At 49.8% G+C, this 26,957-nt stretch overlaps 1 protein-coding gene across 3 annotated transcripts; it reads right to left on the bottom strand.

Moving 5' to 3' along the window:
• Window positions 1–25: 25 nt before the first annotated feature.
• Window positions 26–26,957, bottom strand: SUPT6H (SPT6 homolog, histone chaperone and transcription elongation factor). 3 transcript variants are annotated; one of them, XM_042026186.1, is made up of 37 exons: window positions 26,874–26,957; window positions 21,465–21,596; window positions 20,854–21,006; window positions 20,623–20,693; window positions 19,896–20,091; window positions 19,129–19,213; window positions 18,460–18,733; window positions 17,183–17,284; window positions 16,815–16,928; window positions 16,246–16,335; window positions 15,649–15,791; window positions 15,251–15,402; window positions 14,653–14,751; window positions 14,361–14,490; window positions 14,109–14,259; window positions 13,569–13,723; window positions 12,852–13,047; window positions 12,504–12,643; window positions 12,308–12,425; window positions 12,135–12,211; window positions 11,871–12,006; window positions 11,335–11,472; window positions 10,858–11,025; window positions 10,046–10,173; window positions 8,820–9,027; window positions 8,226–8,373; window positions 7,840–7,982; window positions 6,944–7,084; window positions 5,666–5,861; window positions 5,296–5,534; window positions 4,951–5,064; window positions 4,714–4,838; window positions 4,160–4,272; window positions 3,683–3,760; window positions 3,428–3,594; window positions 2,080–2,267; window positions 26–1,937 (listed from the first exon to the last, which is right to left on the bottom strand). In XM_042026186.1, exons 2-37 carry the CDS (start codon window positions 21,571–21,573, stop codon window positions 1,751–1,753), a joined length of 5,172 nt encoding a protein of 1,723 aa, XP_041882120.1. In that variant the 5' UTR covers window positions 21,574–21,596; window positions 26,874–26,957; the 3' UTR covers window positions 26–1,750. The 3 variants fall into 3 exon arrangements, with proteins under 3 accessions (XP_041882120.1, XP_041882119.1, XP_041882121.1); XM_042026185.1 differs by lacking the exon at window positions 26,874–26,957 and adding an exon at window positions 26,715–26,824; XM_042026187.1 differs by lacking the exon at window positions 26,874–26,957 and adding an exon at window positions 25,433–25,456.

Below are 26,957 nucleotides of genomic sequence, written 5' to 3'. Positions count from 1 at the left end.
ACAGACGCGGGGCATGCGGACAAGCTTCCCAAAAGTAGAACTTTTATTGACAGCAAGGGAAAACTAAAAACAAAGACAGCCAGAAAGGAGGCAACAACACACAACTAGCCCCCCCTTCCAGGTCCAACCAGTAAGGAGCTGCTCCCAGGCAAATTTCCCATAGTACAGTCTCACAAAATAAGAAAATAGCGCCAGGTTCATCCACCTGCAACCTCGGAGCTGTGGGCTCCAGTCCACGGTTCTCCCCCCTGGCCTGGGTGGCTTTGGGAAGAACAGGACCCTGTCAGCCCCCCAGCACTGCAGAGGGGATGGCATTGAAGCCAGGACCTGCATTTTTCTGTGCAAAGAGCTTTGCTTTGTCTCCCGGGTCGCTGCCATTCTTCGGGAGCATTTACATGCAAAGAAGACCTTTGTTTCCTAAGGTCTGCTGTTCCTGCTCATTTCCTAGCAAAGGAGGCTGACCAGGAGCACTGGGAAGGAACAAAGACTCTGCTTCCATAGAAAATCCCTACTAACAAAGCAGGAGAGGGGAAAGTGTGTGCAGCAGGAACTTTTCCTCTCAGAAATGTCTCTCCCGTCGCTGGCAATCCCTCAGGGACACCGCACTGAGCTCTTTCTGACACAAGTTACCCACGTTATCCGAGCCCTCCCACTGCCTCTCCCTATCCAACACCACAGGGAGGTGCCCCGATGTCGGTGTGATGTCTCCATATGGTGCATTATTCTTTAACAACAGAAATCGGCTTCTCTTCGGAACTTCCAGCACACAGAGGGCAACGCCAAGCAACAAAGGAAGAAGGAGCAGCGACTCCTGCCACGCAACTCTGCTCTGAGCAAATCCTAAGGGGGAAGAGGGCAGGGTGCAGGCAGAAAACCTCTGAGCTAGCATTCAGTAAAAACACTATTTATTCACCCCTCTTGGTTACAGCTGGGCAGGGGAAGCAGGTACAGAGGAGGAGGCCATGCACTCCAGGCTGCTCCATGGTGCTTTATCCCACGTGTCTGTCTCGGGGAAGCTGCCGTAGGCTGGCGCTTTATTTCGCAGTTTGATTAAAAAAAAAAAAAAAATCAAAACTAAATAAATATTGTTCCAAAAGAAGCCAGAGGAGAGAGCAAGCCTTTGGTACAACAGCTGCATCTCCAGTAAGACCCCGAGCCGCTGTGCTGGACCGCTCCAGACACAGCTGGGGTTGGCACAGGCTCTGCTGAGCCTGTCACACATGAAAACATGGAGCAAACAACAACAGGAACTTTGTGAGAACTCTGGTTCGTTTGTCACGACCCCCACGACTTTGCTTTGTGGTCTTGGGACGAGGGGAAGTGACAGTCACAGGGGTTGGGAGAATCCAAAGGAAACAGGCTCACTCCAGGGCGATGCACTTTCAGCTCCGTTTGCTTCCCAGTCTTTGGGGTGAAAGCAGAGTGCTGTGCATGTATAAGGACAGGCTCCTTTGACCTCAAGTTTGCTTTGCTAAGTTTCCAAGGTGCCTCAAAACCAGAGCCTGGAATGCAGAGGCCGATGCAGTGTTCCTTTCTATGATATATTTTTCTTATATATAGTATATATTTTTTAACCAGCCCTGCCAAGTCTATTCTCTCGCTCAGGTGCACATCACCAAGAGTCATTTCCCACCATCCCATGACGTATAAAACAGGAGTTATGTGTCTAAGCGAAGGGAAGTCGCTTCCAATTGTTCCCTCTCCTTCCCCCTTCCTTGGAGAAGGGAGCAGAGGTGTCGGGTGTCAGGTCCTATCGATCCATCTCATCCAGGAGAGGCGTGGCGTCCCCGGCGATGGACATGGGCGTGCTCTCGATCATGGGGCTGGGAGACGGGCGAGGGGTCAACCTCTGCTTCTGTTTCCTCCGCTCAGCCTCCTTCTCCTGCAGCCACTGCTCGGCCATCTTGCCCCAGTCGATGGCAGCGTGGCTGTTGGTCCTGCAAGGACACGGGGACAAAGTGAGACGGGACAGGAGAGCTTCCCTGCCCTCCCTCCCTCCCTCCCCACCATGCTGTTCCTACAAAAATCATGAAAAGCAACCGAGACAGGACATGGATACAAACACCCGGAGCTACTCACTTTGGCTGCTGCCTCTGCCTGGAGCTGGACGATGGCTGCGACTGTGCCTGAGACTGGGTGGACTGGGGTGTGGTGTTGGCCTGGAGCTGGTACTGGGGCGTGGTGATGGGCTGGCTGGGAGTAGTGTAGGAGTAGCTGGGGGTCATCAGAGGGGTGGCCACCGGCTGCTGTGCTGGAGTCGTGAAGACCTGCAGAGAACAGAGGCTGTCAGGGGACAGAGGGTGGACCCTGCTAGGCTGCGGGGGCTCTGCACTGCCCTGCTCGCCCAGGAGGGTGCCCACCCTCACTGTGTGCCCCCAGCCCTGCTGAGCACAGCACATTCAGCACAGCCTGCCCTCCTTGTTCACCCCAAGGGGAGATGCTCGAGCCAAGCAAAGGCAAGGGGCACAAGAGACACTTGGGGCAAGCCAGCAGCAATGACATCCTGCAGTGGGCACGAAGAACAGATAAATTCTTCCCCTGCAGGCTGCAGAGAAGGTGCAGCAGCTCCCAGGATGGCTCCCTCCCACATCCCAAGCCAGCTGGCTGCTTGTCCCATGGAGAGCTTAGCGTCTTTGCCTGCCGGTGTTCACCTCCCCTTTTTTTCAGATGTCTTGATGATTAACACATCTGGTTATCCACAGTCCCTGCCTATCCCCAGCTCGGCATTTACTGTGCCAAACTTCCTGAAAGCCTCCCAAGGTGCTCTGAAGGAGGAGCACTCCTCCCTGCAAGCCTTGTCTTGCAGCATCTCCTCTTTGGGTACAACAGCTGGGTGTGTTCTTTGTAGCCAGGCTCCTCAGTCCTTCCGCAGCTGGAATTCGCCTTGGTGTCAAGCTGGGAGCTTGCAGAGTGGGCTGAGAGCAGGCACACATGCAGGAAGGCTTCAGCATGAGCCAAAACTGTCCAATTCCATCTTACTCCCTGCAAAGCCCCTGGGTGTTGGGTCAGGCTGAGGTGTTCCCCACCGGTGCAGCTTGGAGATTAGCGCTGAGCTGAAAAGCCCTGCAAACTCAGCGCATACTTTCCCAGCTAATCTCCTCCGCTGGCAGCTCACGTTGCCAATTCAGGGGCACAATCAGAAGGTTGTGTGCCCTCACCGCTGGATCCCACCTCTCCACCCTGCCACATTCCTTGGGGGGGGGGGGGCCAGTCCTTGCTCCAACTCCCCCCGGAGCAGGGCTGTGTTACGCGCCTCCTTTCTCCACTCACGCGAGGCAAGAGGAAACCTGGTTCAAGAATCCAGCCCGTGCAGCACCAGGGGGACAAAACCAGGATTTGGGGACCCCAGGCAATGAGGGATTCCTTACAGGCTCCCAGTGGTTTCTAGCAGCAGGGAGAAGCCCGTGGCAATTTAAGTGACACTTACGTGGTAGGCGCTGCTGCCGCCTCCGCTGCCTCCGTAGCCGTACTGGCTGGAGCCCCACTGTGCCGGGGTGGCATTTGGGTTCTGTCCCTGGCCTGTCACAGCAGCGATGGCACTGAACATCTGGGAGGTCATGTTCTGTGGCAGAGCGTTCACTGCACGCGTCAGGTCTGCAAGGGAGACACATTGCATTAGGAAAAGTGGAGCCTGGAGGAGCAGCTGACATCCCAATTCCAGCCGGGAATGGCCTGCACTGACCTGCCAGGTTGATGTTAGCTGGAGTAGCATTAATGGAGGCTGGAGTCCTGGTCCGACTGCTACTGCTGGGGGTAATACCTGTACAAAATACCAACCAAGAGCTAGATTAACTCTCCTGGAAGAGAGAAACCTGAAACTTGGGATTTGAAAAAATGGAGGGAACGCTGGTTCTGGCACGATGGTTTGCCACCAGGGAATGGTGTGTGCTGGGTTGTATGGTGGGGGAGACAAGGGAGAGGAAAGGGACTGGTCCATGTTTTGCTGCACAGCCCACTTGGCTGAAAGATTAACTCTCAGGAGAGCTCTCAGTGGGTCCATGGAACCAAACACTTGGAACGTTGCTTTGAAACTTCCCACATATAGAAAAATCCTAGGACACATTTTAGGGACAAAGACGACGGAACTGTCCTTTAATAACTGTCCCTGATGATGTGTGATAAACAAACAGCTGAGGCACTCAAGTTTTAGGCTGCTTACCTGGAACAGGGTCCTGATAATGATCCTTAAACCATCGGAAAAGTCCATTCACAGTAGGGAAGACTTGGCCCCGGTAGCGGAATCCCTCTGGTGTTACTGTCACATACTCTATCCTGGGAGGAGCAGGGAGACCACAACACATCACAGGCTGCTTCAGTCACTCACTGACAGGTGAACAGTCAGGACAGGCATGGACTAAAACCACAGCCAATGGCTGTACTGATAATGAACAGACAGATCTACCCAAGACACTTTTATCTTCAAACAGTTGCTCCAAAATACCCTGCCTTTCCATGAAAAATCCATCATTCCCTGCCTACAGTCCTGTGACACCCACAGCACAGTGGTAGCCAGATGGTTAAGAAACATGGGAGTCTCCTGGGTGAGATTTACTGCTAGAATTGGGTCCTCCACTGTCAGGAGGCCAAATCCTGGGAAAGAGGAGGTGTGATTTACAGGAATTCTGACAGAGCTGGAAGAAAAACTGGCAGCAGTCAGCTGAGGTTTGGTACTGGCAGTACTCAGTGCAGATGCTGGGCTTGCCACTCTCTTACCTTGGTTTGCCTCGAGGCTGATATCCCAAGAGGAATTTACCAGGTAGATCTTTACAGGCACTGATAAAGTATGGAATAAATGTTGGCTTCTCTTTCTTGGTCTTTATCAGCAGCTCTTCCAGCTTCTAATTAAAGAGAGAAAGAAGATAAGTGCTCCAGGGGAGCCCACATTTTCAGCAACACACAGAGCCTATGGATATCTTCCTGAGGAGCTACCACATCCTGGGACAGTCTTACCTTCTTGTCTCCACCATTGCAGTCCTGGTAGTATTTGTGGTTCAACAGGTCTCTGGCAAAAGAAGCCATTGGCTGGACATAACGAGCAACAATTTCATCCAGGTCTTCAAACTCCTTTGAAGGAACACATTTAAAGAGGTATTTAGGGTGTATTTAGTCATACACTCTGCACAGCAAGGCTTGAGGAAAAAAACCAGAGACAAGTATTGTCTAAAGATCCAGAGAATGTGTTGGAAGTTACTCTCTAAGAGTGTAGAGTGTGAAAGCAGCTGCAAGGACAGAAAGGCTGTGTCAACCTGTCAGATAGGTCCTTCCCCTTCCCAGGCATGCTCTGCAAGGCTTTACCTCTGTGTTAATCCAGAGCATGGAGCCCAGGCTGAAGGCATTCTCCTTGCCCTCTTCTCGGACATCCACGTGCTGGTAAATGCCATCATTGACCTTCCAGGTGACAGTCAGATGGTTCTCCCCTTTGCTGCTGGGCCGAATAATCACATCCCCTTGGTCCATGGTCTCCATCATCTTCTCTGCTTGCTTGAAGCTGATGTTGTGGAATGATGGGTGAGCAATCACCCTCTTGATGTACGCTGGAGAACAACGGGAACGTTCAGCCTTCTAGAGGAAGTGCTTTAATGCAACCGTATCTAATAGTGCTGATTGTCCTGAAGCAGCCTGGGAAGGCTGGAATTACAAGGGAGAGAGAAATTAAGAGACTCACTTGTCCTCTGCTGCTTTCTTTTCATGTCTTCTTCCTGTTTGTGATCCGCTGCTTCAGAGTCGAAGTCGTAGTAGGTGTCTTTGGGCAGTTTCCACTCATTGTTCTTGTCCATCAGGTCTGAGGTCCTGCAGGTCAGGTCTGCACTGAATTTCTCAATGTCAATCTTCATGATCCGGCAGTGGACAGTCATTCCCACCTGCAGAGGAGGTGCAGGCCAAAGTGAGCAGCAGGTTCGGCAGATATACCAGAATCCCTGTGCTACAGAACAATCCACGTGGGATCCCGCTGACACTGAGGAGGTACCAATCACCTCACCTCCTTCAGACTGATACAACCTTTAAAAGTGATCTTTCTGCATGAACTGAAAGTCAACTAATCCCAAAAATTATCAGAACCAAAGGAGATTAAAGGAAAAATGGGCAGTTCTCCAGCACATCTACTACCTATGACCCACACCACACAGGAAACTGCAAGTCTGGAGGGTGAGGACAATCACCTTTTCTATTTCAAGTACCTTTCACAATGGGAGCAGCAAAACTGAACTTCAAGATGTGCAAGAAGGCAGTTAAGTCTGTTCAGAAGCAGACACTCAAAGGACTGCTCTAATAAAACGTGAGACAGAAAATCCCCCCACAAAAACTGCAATGTCTTAGTTCAGTTGACCATGATGAAGTTAATTAATAACTCTTTAAAGAAATGCTGAGACCTCTGAGCTTACAGGATTACCATCACCTGCACAGGCTGTTGGGAACCCCAAAAGACAGCAAAGACGTTAAACCACTATTTTATTATGTGATAAAAAAGTGTTATTCCATTTCTTTCAGAACCCCAATCCCTGTCCTGAGCAGGACCAGTAACTCTGATGACCTCCACAAATTAATGGAGAGGGAAGAAGAAGCTGTAAGAGGGAAAATGACCCTTGCCTGTCCAAAAGCAGTTCTGTGAACCCTTTAGAAAGCCAGAAACAAGAGGCAGCTCTGCATTAGAATGCCTTCTGGTCTCCTAAACCCAGACTTCAGCCAGACAACAATAAATCCTCCTGCAGCACAACGTGTTAACTGATTAACAGGGTCTCACCAGCTGCCAAGGGAGATTTGCACTGTGGGACAAGGACACTAACCAGAACCTGAACTTCCTGCTGATTTAAAGTCCTTACGTGAAAATAAGGTCAGAAAAGTCATTTAACAACAGTGTTATTAACCAAACTCTGAGTCTTTGGTATTGGCTCCAGGTTCTTCCAGCTCATGCTGGGGGTGTGAAAATCCATTGTTTTCATACCTTCACCCTTTCTTCTGGCCTCTTGACCACCTTGTCACTAAGAAATTTTGTTGGGATGAAGCCAGCAACACCATTATCCAGACGTGTCTTCACTCCAATAGCCTGACCCGGGCAGGAACCGCTGTCAAAATGGTTCCAAACCTTGAGCAAGGCAAAAGTAAATAAATCATTCAGCATGGAAACAAAATAGCCCCAGCAGTTCATATTCAAAACAAGTCCAAAAGCTGTGTCAGCGAAGTGGTGCAGCCAACAGAGACTTGTAGAAGGGCAGGGGACAGAGGACTGCAACAAATGCCACCCAGTAATGCAATCTTCCTCCTCCAGTTCTGCTCAGCTTATGGGACATTGCAACCAGGAAGGTCAGAACGTTTTTAGACCCTGAACACCAGCCTGCAGCCAGGGCTGGTCTCTAATGAACACTATAGGGGTTTAAAGTCAGGGATTACCCAGGCTGGAATTCAGTGTTTAGAAGGGACCTAAAGTACAGCTGCATTAAGCAGCAGGTGGTCCAGATAAGTTCTTAAAATTGAGAAGGTGGCACAGCCTTCTGTTCTCAGTGTCACGGGCAATTTCTCTGCGTAGAACACAATCCCAGACCACAAACAAGAATGCTTTATGTATCTGCAAAGAACTGCTCAGCTTAGCCCCAGGTCCATTTCACTCTAAAATCCATAATGTAGCCATAAAACATCTGTCAAATCTATACTGAAGCAATTAGTCAGAAGTGCAACAGATTTTATTTACAGCCAAAGGCCACATCAGAGCTCGGGATCCTGGGCCACTGTGGATGCAATTTTGGCTCTAATACCTTTTCTCCCAAGAACCCTACACAACACTCCAGCCTGCTGCTAGCAGGCTCCTGACAAAGGCAGGCCTGTCAGGAGAAGCAGCCCCACCTCACTGAGCTCTGGGAAGTTGTCCTGCTGGCAGAAAGGGCACTGCCAAAGGCCAGTTTCGTCGTTCCGTATTGCCTGGTCGTAGCTCTCTCCCTGTGGGCGCCTGTGGGCAATCCCAGTCACGTTGCAGATGATCATTTTACCTGTGGGGTGATGGGAGAGGGGAAGGAAAGACTGAAGAACTGCAGAGCTGGGCAGTTTCCTCTACCTAAGGTTGTTATTCATGCATGGAGGTTTTAGGAGACCACCCAGGTACCTGACAAGCTGCTTCACATTCCACCACAGCACTGTCCCAGCATCATGCTCACTAAGATCCCTCTGCCCACCTTCACACATCCTGTGTCAACTTAGGAGGACAGAAAGCAGGGATGTGGACAGGGATGTACCTATGTAAAATGTCTCTGGAGTTTCTTTGGTCAGCATATTGAAGACCTCCTCTGTGTTGGGAGAACGGTACGGGGTTCTCAGGTCCTTGTATCTGCAGCTTAGCTCAGCTCGAATGTCATACAAAGTGATGTGCTTGTCACCGTAGCCCTGTGTGGGATTCAGGGGTTATAAAGGCATGAGAAGCAGGAAGAAGGTCAGTAGGGAACCCAGTGTCAGTTATGGAAGAACTCAAGGAACTTATCAAACAGCAAATTTAAAGAAGTGGAATGCAGCAGGTACCTACAAATGGTGAAACTCAGTCACAGGATGTTGAGGAGGTCAAAAGGACAAACATATTTAGAAAAAAATTAATGGAGAAGAGCTTAAATGGTCTAATTACTGTCTCCTGCCCCAAGTGTACTTTCTGCAAGCATTTACTACATGCCATTGTCAGACACTGACTGCTCATCACGGCTGTTTATACATTTTACGACAGCACAGCTAATGCCCAGCTCCTAAAAAGGATAAAGGGTCACCAGCTATAAAACATGAGAATGCCAGCTGGGCAGCAGAGCTTCTCCTCTGTTTTTCAGCACCAGGAATCCCCAATACACCTGTCTTTCCAGTTCTTCAGCAAAGGCATCAAGATCCAGGTCTTTCAGGCGCTCGGGGTTTTCCAGGATCTCCTCCAGAGCTCCTGCAGGATTTGCATCCTCAGCTGACTCATCATATTCCAGGGCATCCACTGCCATTTTCCTTGCCCATTCATAGGTTTCAGGATGGACCCTAGAGCCATCTAGGACTTCAATGTAGGAATCAGTGCTGAAACAAAACCAATGCTCAGATCAGGGCTCTGAGGGTTCCAGCTGTTCCTGCAGCTCAATGATCAAGCACAATGTTGAGCACCACCCCTGCCCTCCATGGAACAAAGAGCTCCAAAAAGGACACTATGAATTATTCATTGCTAAGCCAACAGGAGCCAAGGCAAGACCTGGCAAACTCCAGTCTGCAGCTCCAAAGATACAGCCAGGCATTTTGGATGCTGGGTGGATTTGATCCCTACGTACTACAGCTGCTCTACAAGCACACAGCTCCCTGCAGTTTCTCTCCTCATACAAATTCAGTATTGCCATCGAGCTGCTTGGATGGGCTACACTTTGCCCCTGGCGTCTCTGGGATTTGTATCCTTCAAGAATCAAGGGATCTAGCGGGGTTGGATCACTCAATGCAGGGATTCAGCCAGGTGTCCTTTCTCAGATTGCTTTTCAAAGACAAAAAACCCTGGAGAAAGCACCTTTCCAGTAAGTGACCCTTTGTGCAAAGCAGTCAGAGGTTCAGAAACAAGGTCACAGCTGTCCTCAAAACCCCTCTCGTGCAGTCACCAGTAACTTAATGCTCCATAAAAGTCCCAGTATTGCTACTGGTTTAAGAGGAAGCCAAATTGCTGAGTTATTTCTCAAGGTTGAAACTTTAGAAAAATAAAATACTGTCACAGAAGGACCAGGCAGAAACTAAGCTGAAGTGCCCATGGGTTACTGACAACTGCATGACAACTATTTTAGGGAACAACTGGTTTTAGTTTAGTTCCTCTTGACCACAAAGGGTCTTTCACCCCAGAGTAAGCCATATAATTCATGTTCTGCAGCTCACACTGCTGCTGTGCAAGTGCAGCTGCCCTTAAGAATCAGATTAATAACCAGCAATACCTGAACTTGGCTAAAAGTCAGAGGGGCCACACAGAAACTCTGGGGAACACTGACTCAGGGAAGGTCACTGCTTCAGCCTGTCACTCACACTAACTCCATACCCCATAGGACATCAAATACAACCCAATACCCACCTATCACCCAGTGATGCTGTGTCAATTTTGATGAAGCCAGCACAGTTGATGAACACTTTGGGTCCCATGTGACACATCGTAACCAGCTGGGTCCTGTTCTCCAGACGGGTGTTGTTTTGTTTTAAGATCTGCAGAGAAAGGCAAGAATATAAACCTTGAGAGAGGCAAGAGCATAAACCCTGCTATTCAAACACAAGATTGCCCACAGAGGCTGTGGACTTCCTATCCCTGGAAGTTGTTCAAAGCCAGGCTGGATGGGGCTCTGAGTAACCTGCTTTAGTGGAAGGTATCCATGCCCATGGCCAAGGGTTGGAATTACATATTTAAGGTCCCTTCCAACCCAAACCATTGTGATTCTCTGGGAAAAAAGCTGACGATTCACACAGCACACTGCAGTGTTTAAAGCATCTGACACACGCCCATCACAACTCTTTAAGTTGTTGCTCCCTGCCAGTGCCTCAACACTGTGTGAAAGATGATGATTCCACATCATCACGGCTCCAACTCTCAGGAAAAGCGCTGGCTTTTTGCCTCGTGTTTTCTACACTGTGGAGGTGTCTTGACGCTCTGACAGCACATCCATTCCTGTGGGTTTGGGAGCTGGCTGGGATTGACGGATCTGCTGAGCTGTTTGGGTCTGTCAAGGACACAAGTCCACGTGTAGCTTCGGGGTGAGGCACAGCGAGGTAAAAACACACATCAACAGAGCTGTCAGCTGCACCTGGCACACGGGACCCTGAGTCACCTCCTGAGCACTCACACAGTCTTGGTGACGTGCTGTTTTTGTAGGCAGGGCCAAGAAGCCTCCTTACCTTCAGCAGGTGAGTGCCTTTGCGTGGTCCCAGGCCACACACGTACTGCAGCAAAGCCTGGCTGTGGGGGTGAGCAATGGCCCTGTTCACATCCACCCCCACCTCGTTCACACGGTTGATGAATTCGCAGTAGAGCGCGTTCAGCAGCTCCTCCTTCACCACGTGCTCCTGGCAGAGAGAAGAGGTGTTAGCCCTGGAAAAGATGGATCTGTGCAACCCTCTGCCATGAGCCAAACACAACACACTGGCTCCCAGGAGCTGTGTTGCACCTCAGTTACCCCTGAGAACAGCCTAAAGGCTGATAAGGAAGAAGCAAAGGGAAAAAAAACAGAAAGAAAGGTGCTGTGTAGCCTGAATATGGCACAGAACAGGCAGAACTTGCACAAGTTTAACTTGGAAACCTTTTCTTTGAAAGCAAACCCTCACAGGCTCCTTTCTCTTGCGGAGAAGGATCTCCCTTGCCCAAGGAAAATTTACCTGCAGAGGGTGGAGTTTCAGGCAGAGAATATCCTCATCAGAGCTGCAGACCTGGGCGAACTCAACGAGGGGGTCCTGGATGCGGCGAGCGAGGGACACGGCCTGACGCAGCAGAGGGGGGTAATCCCGGAATTCATTCTGCAACAGGACACAGAATCAGGCAAAACCCTCGTGGCGTTTCCACACTTTGTACCACAAGCAGCAAAGACACATCAGACAGGGACTGGAGCAAAGAAGCACTTGGTACTCAGGGCAAAGAAAGCTGAGGTCAAAGGCTCCCACGAACTCTTAATGCAATCAGTAATGGAACAATCTCACTGATTTCCAACTACATCAATATCCACTTTGTGCATCTGCTGGTGCTGATCGCTTCAGGGAAGCCTAAGATGTTTTGCCTTGATCCAAAGATCAGTATGTGACTGTCCAGATGGATCATACGAGACAGAGGATGATGTAAGGCCAGCACAACAAATGGAGGATGACACAGCACGAATGAGCAACAAACTAAGGGAGAGCTAGAGTAGCAGAAAGTTCACCTCAGACTTCTTGCTGTTCATGTAGAGGATGGCCAGTTCATTGTCCACCAGCTCCACTCCGATCGAGGACAGCTGCTGCCCTTGGTCCAGCTCATGAACAATTCTCTTCACATCCTCCATCAGCATCTGAGCATCCCTAGGGAGAGACAGCCGAAGGGACTGAGGGGAGAGCACAGAGCTGGGTCCTGGAGACAGTAAAATGTAGACAGACACAAGGAAAGGATTGCAAAGAGACTGGGAAGTGGAAGGAACACAAAGACTGACCTGTTCTCGCCTGCAATTGTCACCACGTGAGGCTTCTTGTTCAGGAGGAATTTTTTCAAGGTTTCAATATCCTGGGCCTGGAAAGCAAAGTAGAAAATCAGAGTAGAAAAGCTAGAGGGTTTTTGTCCTGAGCTACCTACGTTCATCTCAGTGACAGCTGCACCAAGGCTCACCTTCTTTTCCCTCTCTTCCTCACGCCAGGCATTCCTTCTCTTTGTGAAATGTGGCAGTCGGAGGAAATCTGTCACCTCACCCTCGCCATTAACGAGGGCACAAAACACGGGGTGGTCCCTGTCAAACAGAGATCACTCAGACATGGAGGACTGCTAAAGCTGGACATACATACAGAGGCCACTCCCTGCCTCCTACCTGGCTGATGAAAAAGCAATGCCCAGCACCCGGATCCCTTTCCCTTGGTTTTCATCCATGAAATCATCGTCTTCCTCCACTTGCTGATCTGGCCTGTACGCAGCAACCTTTAGCCAGTTGTACAGTTTGCGGCTGCAAGCCTGGGAGAGCAGAGAAAGGACAAAGAGGAGTGAGAAAATCCACTGCAAGGGCCTTGGCATAGCCCTTCTCTGGAGCTGAAGTCAAACCAGACTCAATCCCCGCCTCCTCCTCCTTCCCAAGAACCTGTGGATGACCTGTCAGCAGCTATCCCCAGAAACGTCAGCATTTGCAAGCCCAGCTCTGTCTCAAACCTGTGCCCCATCTCACCTTGAGGACGTACTCCTTGGCCTCCACCAACAGCTTGTTCTTTAACTCTTTGGCCATCTGCACGTAGAGGAACTGGTTGAGGGAGCGCTCGATGGCCATGGTGCGCTGCCGATTCCACTCCTGCACCTGGTGGCTGAACTCATCCCGGTAATAGAACTGCTTGATTTCCTCAAAGTATGTCTGGTCACTGCCATAACTGCAAGAAAGGACAAGAGGAGATACAGAAAGACTCCAAACACCTGCATGGACACCATCACTGGCAGGTTCCTGCACAGGGATGCAGTAGCAGCACCTCAGATTCAGGTAGCTGCTTGAAAAAAATTAGGGAAGAGCCAACCCTCCCATCAAATGCTGCTTTAGCTGCAGAAGAGATGCTGTAGACAGACCTCAGACACCCCAGCACACCCATATTGCACAGTGTGGCCACTCAGATGTGCAGGGAAGGGAACCAAGTTGGTTGGGAAACAAGCTCCATCTTCCACAAAAATCCCAAAGGTTTAAGAGCTTGCCTTCAAGTGAGGAAGACAGATGTCTGCTAAAGTTTTCAACAAGACAATAAAAGAATCTTGAAAGGCTGCTTGACTTTGAGGTGCAGGAAACTGACTGAGGCCATGACTTGCAGAAGTAGTTTGGGTTACAGAGGAGCTCTAAGAGCACAGCAGCACTGGATGAATGAGCTGTGCCATGTCAGGGATGGCACAGCCAGTGGGAACTCACCCCTCCACTCCTTTCATGTCAATGCTGATATCTATGGTGAGCAGTGCCTCGTCCTCTGCCAGGCTCATTTTCAGGAACTGGTCATCTCGCAGCTCCTTCACAGGTTTGTTCTTCATGTATTTAAAGGAATAGGCATAGTGGGCTTCATCAATATCCTGGGAAAGAGGAGAGACAGTCAGCATGCACACAGGGCATTCATGAAGAAAGACCCTTCTGTATGCCACAGCAGACAATGGTTTTTATTCAATACTCCCTCAGCCCTATGCCTGCCAGTCTGCATTTCCTTCCCCAGCAGGACACAGTGGAATTGCTTCCCAGTCCCAGAGAAACAGAGACTGTTCCAATAATTGAAGGCAACATCTCATCTGGTAAAATGCTGAGACTAAAAATGCAGCATGCTGCTGAGCTGGGCTCTACAACCCAGCTCAGTGCTGCTCTGAGATTTTTTCAGAGTTGCCACTGACACAGGAGAACAAGCATTTGTGTGCTATTTAGATCCTTCCCTGAATTCAGCCATGGAGTCAGAGCTCCCTTCCTTACCTTCTTCCCCTTTTTGGTTGGTGAAATGTTGATTTTAGCTCGTTCTTGGAAAGTCTGTCTCAGGACCTGTCTGACCAAGGGCTCCCTGGCGATCTGCAAAGCCACCATGTACCGAGCTCCTTCCAGCACAGCTTCTGGGCTTGGGAATTGACTACAAGCAAAAATGCAACGTGAAGGCTTAGAAAAATGTCCCCAGATCCCCTCACTTGCATTACATCCACAGTAACTCCACAGAGACCCCCACACACTGACCTACACACATAATCCTTGGCCAGCTCCAGGGGCTCTGCAGGGAACTGCTCTGTCTCGTGACGCTGGTAACTGTCTCGGAGATTCTCTCCAAACTGCTCAGGTGTCAGACCAAATTTCTTAGCCAGACCATCTGGTAAAAGAAAAAAAAAACCAAAAAAGCAATGAGGACAAGGGTATTGCAAGCCAATAGTGAGCAAAATTACCAGTCTTCCTTGCACAGGTAAGTCACAGCATCCAGCAGAGCACGTGGGCCAGGCCACTGCATGCTCAGCAGGACAGAGCAGAGCCTTACCCAGCCCAGCTGCCTGGCAGATGGTGTACATATCCCTTCGGGAAGCCTGCTTCAGCTCAGGCCCCTTCTGCTCATCATCCTCTGCATCCTCCCCTTCACCTGTAGGAAGGATACATTAGAAAGGCATCCAGACAGCTGGAGCACGTCAGAAGCACAATAAAGAGATAAAACACAACCTACACCGTGCAACAGAGCCCCTAAATCCCACAAAGGCACCTCGAAGGTCACAGTGGCCTTAAAATTATTCAGGGTTGGAAAAAGACCCTGGAAACACTATCTTCAGTGTCACTATGTTCAGTTTTAATAGGAGTATCTCTGGGTTGCACATTAAAACACACATCAAGATGGCTGGTTCTTGCTTGCTGATCCCTGACACAAGAGGTGGCATTCATGTTCCATTGGAAAGCACCTTGTGTGGCAAACCCTAAACATTTTCAGAGGTGCCTGAAAGACCTGGGACTAACTTGAGACAGAAATGACCAGCAGAGATGCTCTGTGCAAACACATGGGCTTTTCACCAAACCTTCACCCTGCTCTTTTGAACCAGGGTTTTCAAGCAGCCCACAAGGAGAAAACTATCAAACGTGGGGAGACAAACCTTCCTCCTCTTCACCATCCTCCCGGATACGCTTCTGCTTTTTGCGAGCGGCCTTGGCAGCGTTCTGCATCTTGGGGATGTCTCTGCCATAGTACAGCAGGAAGTGATTGTACACATCCTTCAGCTCATCCATGGACTGCACGTCCTTCAGCCTACAGAAAACCAGCACATTACACCCTGCCTGCAGCTGGGCCATGCTCAGAGCACTCAAGGAACCTGCTCTGACTCAGGTTAGGCAGCAGAGGAGCCCTTGGACTCATGTTGCAAAAGAATTTTAAGTATTTCTCATTACTGGCTTTGTTGGTGCTCTGCAGTAGCCAGAGTGCTTGTGCTGTTTGGGTAATTCAATGCACATTTTAAGTCATTTTAGGATGAATGTAAAAGTCCTGGCACTCTACCTCTCCATGTCAGTAGTATCCAGGGCCCTTATTCCATCAGCCAAGGGCTTGTCTGGGTCAGCAGAGATTTGTTCATACTGGTAGGCCTGCATCTTCTCAAACAGTCGTGTCAGGTTCTGCTTGCGGATCTTCAGCTGGGTCCACTGACATGAGAACAAAAGAATTCCAGTGAAACACCCCATTGCAGTGTGTCACCTGTCTCCTCCCTTCCCAAACAGGGACTTCCAGCATTTTGGGATATTTGTCATATAAAAATAATCATTAAAATTTTCATCCACAGCCAAAGCCAAATGTGACATGTGGCAGGTGTCATCTCAAAGATATTAACAGAAAAAAACCAAAAAAAAAAAGAAAAAACCAACAAGGTTTGGATCTGATAGTAGAGAAACAACCTGCACTGCACAAAAGGAACTCAGTGAAGGGGAAGGATTTTTTTTGAATACTATTTTGTCAGATATCCCTTTACCACCACGTGTCAGCAAACATGCAAAAAGACATGGGTAAAAAACCCAAACATGGCCAAAATGAATTCTGCTGAAAGTATCAGGTGGGAAGACAAAGATGGATGGGACAACCAGAAATGAAAGTAACCCTCACCTTCTCATCCCACTGCCAGACCCTCCACAGGTCGTTGATGTGCAGCTCTGGCTCCACATACTCCTTCCTGTAGAAGGCGATGAACGGCACCTGGGTCAGAAATGAAACTCATCACCCCTGTGCAGGACACTGGGCTGTTCCTGGCAGCCAGGAGCCCAGACAGAGCTTCTGTTCCATGTGGGAGAACAAGCTAATGAGGCAAGCTCTTACTCCACCAAAGAATACATCACAAAGGCCAAAAAACTTCTGCAACATCAGGCAACACCTCAGAAAACAGACTGGATGGACCAAGCAAGGCTCAAGAGAAATTCCCTCACCTCATTCAGCCTCAATTTGTCCAGAATTAGGGAAAGACAATGACAGCAGCTCTGTCAAACAGGCCTTAAAAACCTGCATTGCCACAGCTCACATAGGACGAGTTGCAGTTCCCGAAGGAGCATCACTTTGTCACAGGAGAGGCAACCAGGGATCTCAGCCCTTTCTATGTGCCCTAAATGTTTCCAGCAGCCCTGCTAATCCTGTCAGGATAAGGAGACAGACCTTGGTAATGAAGAAAAGTTGCAGATTACCTCAAAATGCTGATTTCTCATGAAATTCAGGGCTTCTTTAATCTTCTGGATGGTGCTGGGCCCCTTGCGGCTGAAGCTGCTGGCTTGTCCACGGTCAAGGTAGTCAGAACTCTCCTAAAAAGGAGAAACACATGGTGTTCACTCTGTTCCTGAGCTGACCCCCTAAAAGAGCAGCCCCAAGTTAAGGCTGAGAAACTGTGGTTCTTTCAACTTCTTTGTGTTCCTTTTTGTCCTGTTTCATGGATGCAAAAAGGAAGACACACATGTTAAATGACCTGCTCAAAACCAGAAATGAAGGTGGTACTGGGCACCACATTCCTATCAGCAGGGAATGTGCCTGGGAACAAATCCCAAGCACAGTCCTTTACCTGCAAGGAGATGGTGGGCGTTGCAAATGCATTCCTGTAAATCCAGTCAGCTTCTTCCTCCAGCTCATCATCTTCAGCACTCTTCACCGGGATGGATCTCAGCTGGGAAGAGACAACAGCATGAGCAGAGGCACGTGCAGCACCAGGGCTTGCACTGCCACGTTTCCAAGAAGCCTGGAAATCATTGGTTTGAGCTGCAGGTTACCTCTGGGGACCCCCCACCTACGGGGTGCCAAGGATATCACTTCAATGTCTGCACCTTCTGAGCACACAGGAAACTGCATCAGCTTTACACTAGATAAAGGCAGCTACAATCCTGTCAAAGGCTTGTGGAAAGGCCTGCAATGGTGCAAAGTCTGCTGTGAAAATCAAGGGAGGATATCTCCACTTCCCGCCAGACTCCCAAATTTTCTGCAGTTACATCCTCTGTTCCAATCTATCTGTGCCCTGCTACCACTTTTCTTGCTGCAGCCACAGAGTAACAGAACATAAAGCAGCTCCAAAGCCTCTCTGGGCACTCAGTCTCAGCCACTTCTCTTTCAGAGGTGCTGCTCTAATCACCACTGACATCCATGAAGATGACAAATGTGCGAACAGGCCACCTACAGCCAGAAGACATTACAGACAGCATTCCCTCCCTTCTTTGGCACAGACTGGATTGGGAAAAAAGGTCCTTTGGAAAACCGAGAAGGGCAACAAACCTCTGCACAGAGTTATACTAACATACACTAATACACTAAAGGGAGATGGATTATTCAGTGAAAATCTGAATACAGGGTAAAATTAAGACAAAAATATGAGACACCAGAGGGATTCCTCACAGCACAAATAGCACTTTGTATGGAGAGCAGTGTAAGTCCCATCACTCTGAGTGAAGTGGGTTACAGCAGTTATGTGTTGGCTGGCACACAGGTAGGCTAGAAACCTTCCCAAGCCTTCTCTGGCACTGCATCCTGCTTTCCATATGTCCAGCTCAAGGGATTCCTACCATCATCCAGCACAAAGCCACCTCAGCAGAGCCCAAACCCTGCACTTCAGCAGTGCAACACTGGCACCCAGTGGCCACAGGGAAGCTGTGACTGAAGCTAAACCCAGACTCACACAGGTCCAACAGCTCCGAAGTCACAGATACGCCTGAACGCAGTTTTAGCCTGTACATTTGACAGGTAGGGTCGTCCAAGAAGGAAAAAGAGATTCCAAAATCCAGCCAGCCTGCATGTCCCAGGCCTGGGAGCCAAAATGCTTTCTGCCTGCAGAGCTGCAGTCCCTTCCCTCACCTGGAACCTCTCAGGCATGTCTGTCATGCGGATCTCGTTGTCCTGGTCCGTGAGGTGGCTGCTCTCCAGCTCACTGGGCTCGTACATCTCGAAGATGCTGCGGCGACTGACGCGCTTCTTGGTCGTCTTTTTGGGCCGCACACGGGTCTCCCCTTCGGTTTCCTCATCCTCATATTCATACTCCTCCTCCATCTCCTCATCGTACTCGTTGTACTTCTCAAATTCATCGTAGTCAAAGTCCACACCAAAGATTTCCTGGGCTTCCTGCAAAGCACTGGAAGACAAAAAAACCCCTGTTGTTCAGCCCCACAGTGTGGTTCACAGAACATCTTTACAGCCACACAGAGAAGGCCAGGGGTGCCCAAATCTAAGCTTCAGTTTCCCACCCAGGCTAAAAAATCATGGACAGGTCCAAACTGAGCTTTACTGCAAATATTTCTCTTAAGGGCCTGGTTTTGGTATCCCTTTAAAAAAATCCAGGGGAAAAAAGAAGGAGTCACACATTTGAGAAATCACACACTAAAAGCTCTATGTCTAAATTTACCAGGTTTCTTCTGGGAAAAAGACCAGCAGAATCCAACCACAAGCTGAATCACTCTGCAGTTGCAAGAACCGAGTGAGCTGAGCAGCATTTTCAAGGCTCCAGGCCAACTTCCAATCAATACTTACGCGTCTGTGTATCCTGGAAGCTTCTTTCTCCATTTTGGCTTCTTCAGAGGTTGTCCATCATCATCCACAATGAAGTCATCAATGTCTGGACATTGAGAAGCAATTCAGTGGTCAGGGAACTTGGATATAGAACTGGTACCTCTGACAAAGCTCAGCCAGTGCAACTGTGAGCCTCCACCACAGACTTAGGCTGCTGCTGGCTGTCAGTCTGCCCAGCTCCCCACAGCATCTCCTACACCAATCTCACACAGTCCAGGAGCCTGAACCACAGTAACAAGCTGGAACAAACTTCCAGACACAGGCAAAGCCATTTGGCAATTAGTTGCAGCTCAGTGCACTGAAAATACAGTCAGGAAAGGCCTGGCTGCTTTGGACAGTGGAAAGAATTCTTGAAACGTTTTTGGTATGGTAATAGCAGCAGTGACAGGCTGATGCTGAAGGGGTAGGGCAGGCATGCACTGTGCTATGAGGTACTAAACAGTGCCTTGCGTGCCTTCCTCTGAAGCATTTTCATTTTTGAGGCAGCTTAGGGGAGGTGTTCAAGACCTCAGCACACAAAACGTGCTCCTGCACGAAGTGGTTCAGACAAACGAAACCTGTCACCCAGAAATGTTTAATTCTAAGAATTGTACTAATCAGACCAACAAGAGCTTTGCCACGACAAGGTCACAGCTTTTGGACACTGCTAGCTCACAGAAAGCCTGAACTTTGTTCCTGTGCTTTAATCCTAGGACAAACTTTGTATGTAACTGAGCACCCACACTCACCAGATTCATCTTCCTCCTCCTCCTCCTCCTCTTCCTGTGCAGCAACAGGAGCTTCCACAGCTTCCCCTCCTTCCTCGCCTTCACCATCTTGAAAGATTTCTTCAGCAATGGCTTCCTTCTCATGCTCTTCCTTTCCATAATCTTCTGCTTCATCGTCCTCATCATCAGACATTTTTCGCACACGCCTGAATTTTTGCTGCAAGAAAAATGTCCTGCTAGTGCTCACAATTCCTGGCTCAGCACTGCACTTCCTCTGCAGGCACCTGAGAGGGAGCAGGATGGAGCCCAGCACGTCACAGGCACACAGGGCAGAAGAGCCACCCCCTCAGGAGGTGTGCCTGTGCCACTTGTGTGCTGTCACCACCAGTGCTGGCCTGGCTGATGTGACTCTAATGTGACAGAAAGAGCTTTAGAGTCTGTAACAGCCTGTGCTGACCTTGAGGTTAGCACCACACAGGAATGGAAGATGAGACTGTCCTGAAGAGGTGGAAAGGGAGGAGCACAACAGACTTTGGGAACCAGAAAAAAGTGCTTTGCAAACTCCAGGCAGCCAGGTCCCAGTTGCTTGGGCAAGGAGAGATCCTGCTTCCTTCAAGCTCTCAGCTCTCCCTTTCCCAGAGGGCAGGAGCTAATGGGAGGCACTGTCTGCTCACGCCAGGCTGGAGCCCACCCTCCTCTGTGCTAAAACACACCACGCCATTAACTGCAGCATGGGAACACAACTCACTCTTTTGACTTTAACGCCCAAGTTTTCTTCAATGAGGTCGAAGTCATCATCCTCCAGGCGGTCATCAAAAGCTGAAGAAGAGAGCAGAGATCAGTTACACTCTCCCTTTACTAATCTGGGAATGCACTAAGCCCAAAAGGGCACAGCTTACCCAGCTCATGCAGACACCCAGGGCAGAGGATGCTCTCTGCCAGCATTACACCTACTAGTAACAATCATCACAAAACTTACTGCGCTTTCTCTTTTTGTGCCCAACATCATCCTCTGAGTCTCCAGAGTCACTGGCTTCCTCCTCCTCTTCCTCATCGTCATCGTCGTTAATGAATCCTTTCAGGTTCCCCTGCTCATCCTGATCATCGAGGTTCAGCTCCTCCTCTTCCTCATCTGGGATGGAGAGCAGCACGTGTTAGACACTTACTGCTTATCCACTGAGACCTGGCTCTGTGCAAGGAGCATCTTCCTCCACACCATCCACACAGAGTTTTAACTGAACACTTTTACTGACACGGAACCCAGCCAGCTGCTCCTGCCAGATCCCCACTTCTTGTCTCGTGCTCTCTCTGCAGAGGGAACAGGTGGAGTGGTCACACTGGAAGAATTCTTCAGCTTTTACCATTTACTACCAAACTGTGTGACTGCAAGTCCCACGGGGGTGAAGTAGCATATATTTTATTGCCAATTACAAAAACCTCTTGGAGCACTCGGAAGAAAGGAAGCATTCAAACAGCTGAGATTATTGACTACAGATGGCCCTGCTATTATAGCCCAGTTATTGCTCCATCTGCAGAGTCACAGGATGCAGAACAGAACAGCAACAAACACAGACAATTCAGCAAACTCACCATCCTCATCTTCCTCTACAAACTTCTTGGTCACTCTGGGTACAACCTCCCCATCCTGGTTGTACTCCTCCTCCGACTCCTCTGCTTCACTCTCCACGAAGTCAGACATGGCTGCAGCCTCTCACACAGCAGCTGGGGAAAGAGGAAACATCCCTGGCATCGGCTGAGCAAGCAGAACGCCAGCACTTCCCCCTTCAGGTTTTGGAGAGAAGGCAGCTAAAGCAAGAAGCATTTCAAATTAGCTACAGAGGCCCTGAATTACCCAGTGTCCACCTTGCCTGGACATCCCTGTCACCAGAGATTAGGCAGGAGAAAGCAGCAGCCAAGAGCTGCCAGCTCCTGCCAACCCGTGTCTGGGTGAGGAGGGCAGGAGCTGCCACAGCAACACTCGCGGCTCCTGCGGCTGAAACACGCACGCAGCCAGAGCCTTCATCCCATCCACACCCTCCCACGCGCTGGGAAGGCTCCCACTGATGCTGCACCATGTCAGGCACACGGCCCAACTAATTAGGATCTTAATACGATTAATCCTGGCTCAGTTGATGAAGCCAGAGTGACCCTGAAAAGGGCCTCAACTGAGCTGCGATCGCCGGCTGTGAGTGAGACTCTGCAGAGCCCATGGAGCAAACTGGAGAGAGGTCTGGGGGTCCTGGGTTGGGGCTGGGGGTTTGGGGCTACCCACAAGCCAGAGCCAGGATATCCCATGCCAGGGGCCTCAATCCAGCGCTGAGGAAGCAACAAGAAAACTACAAAACCAGCGCATTTTCTATATCCAGAACCTTTTGTTTGATGCTTTTCCCAACTGGGGTTTCTGGAAACAATATAAATCAAGCTTGGCACAAAGGAAAGTGTTTGCCAAGTTCTGTTTCTCTGAGCCTTCCACTTCTGGTGGTTACAAACTCATTGATATTTCTGAAATTTTCAAAGGAAGTTTTTAAATCTCCTTTTTACGTATATCAAAACAACTGAAGCTTGCAAGACTCAGCTATGAGGAAAACCAAATCAACTCCTCAAACGGCTGTGAGGATGAAAATGCCAGCCCAGGAAGAAGTACATGCCTTTGGGAAGGTACAAGCAGCTCAGAGGTGTCAGATCTAAAGCAAAAACCTCCATGTTAAATTACATCTGACGTAATTCAACACACAAACACGCAAAAACAACAGAGGAAAAAAAAGATGAGAAAAGAATTCTGTATGGCAGGGAATGATACCTAAACAAACACACTTCAAAATATTCCCATAATCATTTCCCCACTGCAAACAACCCGCCGAAGGAAATCAGTCCCATATGGGACAACCTGATCAAGGCTTTGCCATGACACTTCTCGTGTGCAGGATTTCTTGTTCTGCCCTGAGATCCACACATCTGCTGCACAAACACAACAACTTGGGAGAAAAACAGGGACTTAGTGCTCAGTTAGAGTTAAAAGGTGCAAGGCTGATCTTGGATGATCTTTTAAGTCTTAAAATACGAGCAGCTCTGAAGGAACGTGTCATCCGTATCTCATTAAAGAAAACCCACAACAAAGATGAGGGAAAGACCTCTGCCAGATTTCAGACATGAGTGGAGAGCAGCTCATACTCCTTGGCTGCAGAATACATGGCTGTGGCCAACGCAGGATGCTCCAGACAGGCAGAAATCACAGCAGGCCAAGGCTACTGCTCTGCATCCAGACAGGACGTGGCTGCTCTGGTTCAGTGTGGGATCCCTATCCTCAAGAGGACACTTTAGAAGTCACACACTTGTATTTAAGCATCCCTCTCAGAAACAATGCCTCAGAGGGCAGCACTGATGCCAGTTAAATGTGTGTTCCTGATGCAAATGCCACTGATGAATCGTGTGACTACACACAGTAGAGCAACAGCGATTCCGTTTACCTGCCTGTGTATGAATATTCTGCCAACTTCACACTTCCTCACCAATCTCCTGCTACAGGTATTCACCAGGGTGCATTAACATACACAAACCTGCAGGCTGAGTGGCTTTCCCTAGAGCATTTCCAAGTCTAATAACCTCGTTTTTCTCCTGCCCATGATCAATACACAAACTCATCTCATCAAAGCACCACATCCAATTTCACCATTCTCTGCCAGTGAAGTGTTCAGCCCACGATTCCAACTTTCTTCCTCATCACTTGTTCTAAAATTTCCTGGCAATTTCACTCCATGTCAACTCAAATTTGTCTGGACACAGCGAACAAATGGGACTTGAGAAAGCCATCTTATTTAAATGATCCAGCCAAGCAGGTTCCACACAAGCCAACCACCCACAAACCCGGGTGCTTTCAGCTACAGAGAAATTCATCTCAGGACAGCAGGGATGTCACTTAGCATGGAAAACAGAAGCAAGATGTTGAAGCAGACATGGATTAAAGGTGCCTCTCCCATCCTCTGTGCCAGGGAGGCCTTAATTTGAAACAGAACAAGCCAGGGAAGTGAGCAGAGGTGCACAGACAGAACTTGGTGTGGTCACACAGGGAGAGACCTGAGGAGGTTTAAAGACTCTGGACCAAGGAGTGTTGGGCCAGCCCAGCTGTTTTGATCAGGAGTGTCTGCACTTTGCTCAGCTCAAGGGCACAGTGGCACTGATCCAGAGTCCACAAGCTCCTTTTAACTGGGACCGTTGAGTTCTGATCAGGTCAGGACCAGGATGGACATCGGCTGCAGGCTCCGTGAGGTGAGGCAGGGCCCTTAGGACAAGTGCTGCTTTGTGAGAACCTAAGGATTTCAGAAATCATTCACACATCCAGATATCTGCTGGCTACTCAGGACATTGGGAACTGCAGAGTCCCTCACGAGCTTCACAGACTGAGCAGGTGTGGAGTGAGAGAAAGCAGAAACATCCAATACTCTCCCAGCTACAAGGATGCCACCTAAGGCAGGAGACTTCAGTGGTGCTCACAGAATAAGCAAGCAGTGCCCTCAGAGCAAGAAATACTTATTATTCAGCAATCAACCTCAGGACAGCAGTGTGAATACACAAACCAGCAAAGCCAAGTGCTCACCTCGGCTTTAGGACATCATGGGTGCAGCAAAGACCGTCCTTTGTGGGAGAAATGACATCAATCCCACATTAATACTGGTTCTGTGAGGTTTTTTGCGGGGGGGAGAGAGGGCTTGGGCAGGGATGGTTCTAACCTCTGGCACTTCATGGTTCAACTCACAGTCCATTTAGGATCACACAGATCCATGGAACCACACTGCCGAAGTCACCACTGAACATCTCGCTCAGTTCTCATGGCCACACTTCAAAGAGCCAAACTGCAGAGGATTCAGAAAGCTCTGTGACAATAAGAGAGCTGGGGAACTCAACTCAAAATGCAGAGCCTCAGGAAGCCAAATCTATTAATTTTGTCAATTAAATGCTCGTGAAATTAATTTTAGCACAGTCCAAGTGCATCCACAGGAGTTCAAGACTGACAACAAATGTCTGACTAGGAAAAACACAAATGAACTGCAAAGATAATGCCACTGTTTCACCCCCTGAAGCTCTCAGTGAAATCAGTATTGGTTTTCTTAAAATAAAAAAAAAACAAAACCAAGCTATAGTTGAGTTGGAACATGTGGATTTAACACTAATAACTAAGTAAGGATCTTAAGGCTGCGTTCCACCACAAAACTCAGACAAAATCATCTTGGCATCTTTTAATTTGAAGCTTAAGAGCCTAACAAAAACATCCCTGTGAAGCACTGCAAGGCACTCACACCATGAGGAACCACCCTCACAGGCACCCCCTCGATGCTGAGCTCTTCCTCAGAGGCACTCTGGTATCCACATGGACTTCTGATGACAGCCCTGACATCGGCAATACATAACTTCATATTTAGCTTTTAAAGCTGTTTTACAGATTTCTGAAGTTGGCATCTAAACCGGACACTCCCACCCCTGCTTGGTGGAACACAGGGGGAAGTGATGACTGGGGACAAGGAAAGTCCAGGCAGCCACCAGAGCTCAGGAACTTCCCATACCTGCTTTGTTGGTTTTAATGCTCCCGTCGGTCCCACCGCCCCCGATGCTATCAGGTGGCAGCACGTCCTGTGGCAGGGTGACACATTTAATAGCATGTTGTGTGAAAAAGCACATCCGCCTGTTTATTTTAGCCCTGCTGCATCATAATTTCCGGTCAGAAACAGAAAACTGATGCTCCCTCCTCGCTTTCTCTGACCTGCCCATGACTTCACGCACCTGGATCGTATCTCCTGTCAGCAAGCTTCTCCCCTAAGGTGAGGGCATGAGGGCTTTGATTACCCAAAAACCTGCTCTGCTCCTGCCCCTGCCTCTTCCAGCGCTCCCCTTTTGGGATGGTCTAACCAGAATTGCCAGGGCACAAACTGCCAACCACTTACTCAGCAGCATGACAATGTTTTCTATTTCATTCTCTCCTCCTTTAAAGTAATTTCAAAATATCCCTCTCAGGCTACAACGGGGTGTTGAAGTTGTTTTAAAAGAAGCAATTGCTCAGACACCTACTGCTCTTCCCTGAATTACAAGAGCTGATGTAGGGCCAGTTTTGTGGTGTTTGTTATCTTCCTTACACCTTCTGCCATATCTCATTTACCACACCACCACTCCCACCTGGTATTATCTGGTCTCTGCAACTCCCCACAGTTTAGTTATCCTAAATAATTTAGGAGTAACCTTCCTTCTCCACATCATCGTATTCCGAAAAAAAAAAAAGAGCACAGGAGATGACTGTGAAACTCCACAATAACCTCACTCCCCCGTGACCACCAATCGTTTGCCACCTTTTAGTCATTTATTAAACCCAAAAGGGCTTTCCCCAGGCCCTTGGCTTTTCAGGGAGAACATCGCCAGAAGTTTGGAAAGCCCAACGCAGTGGCCTGGGAATCACACTTGCGGAGCGGAGATCCGGGAATCACACCGGCATTGTGGGGGGGGTCCAGGACCACCAGCGTGGTGAGAAACGAAGGTCAGACCCTTTCCCCCTCTCCAAGAAAGGCATCCCGATGCTCCGCCACGCCATCACCTCACACCCACAGCCACGCCATCACCGCTTCCCACCGTGCCAGCGCTACCCCGCGGCCGCGGCGGGCGGGGGCTGCGGCACCTCCCGGCCCCGGGGGAGCCGCCCCCGACTCCGGCCACCGCCTCGCCTCCCCGGCCCTGCCCGCCGCCCCGGGAGGCTCCTGCTGCCGCCGGCCCCACCCACGGCCACCACCGAGGCCGCACCGGGGCGGCCGCCGCCGCTTCACCCCCGCACCGGGGCCCGCGGCGCAGCCCGACACCAACCTCGGGGACGTCCCTGCCGCCTTCACCGGGGCTCGGAGCCGCCGCGGCACCGGTCGGGAACTGACGCCCGGGCCGGGACAAACGCGAGTGCGCCCTTCCCCCGGTAAAAGACCCCCGTTCCCCGCCACCGCCGCCCCGCCGGGCCCGGCGCGGCCTTACCCGAGGGGCCGAGGGAAAATGGAGGCGGCGGCGGCGGCGAGCGCGGGGGGCGGAGCGGGCGAGCGGCGACCTCCCGGCGGGCGG

Source organism: Corvus kubaryi, unplaced genomic scaffold (assembly GCF_017639235.1).
Source record: "Corvus kubaryi isolate FWS band 111438036 unplaced genomic scaffold, C.kubaryi_AGA036_p1.0 37284, whole genome shotgun sequence".
NCBI lineage: Eukaryota > Metazoa > Chordata > Aves > Passeriformes > Corvidae > Corvus > Corvus kubaryi.
The sequence above is the reverse complement of the archived record's forward strand: the minus strand, read 5'-3'. Positions and strand labels throughout refer to the sequence as shown.

Excerpts from the sequence above, each read along its gene's own strand:
- SUPT6H (XM_042026186.1), bottom strand. The coding sequence starts at position 21,573 with ATGTCTGACTTCGTGGAGAGTGAAGCAGAGGAGTCGGAGGAGGAGTAC. Across the intron at positions 21,007-21,464 it reads TGTAGAGGAAGATGAGGATG|ATGAGGAAGAGGAGGAGCTG; the intron begins GTGAGTTTGCTG and ends TCTCCATCCCAG. Across the intron at positions 7,085-7,839 it reads ACTTCCCAGAGCTCAGTGAG|GTTTGGAACCATTTTGACAG; the intron begins GTGGGGCTGCTT and ends GCCTTGCTCAAG.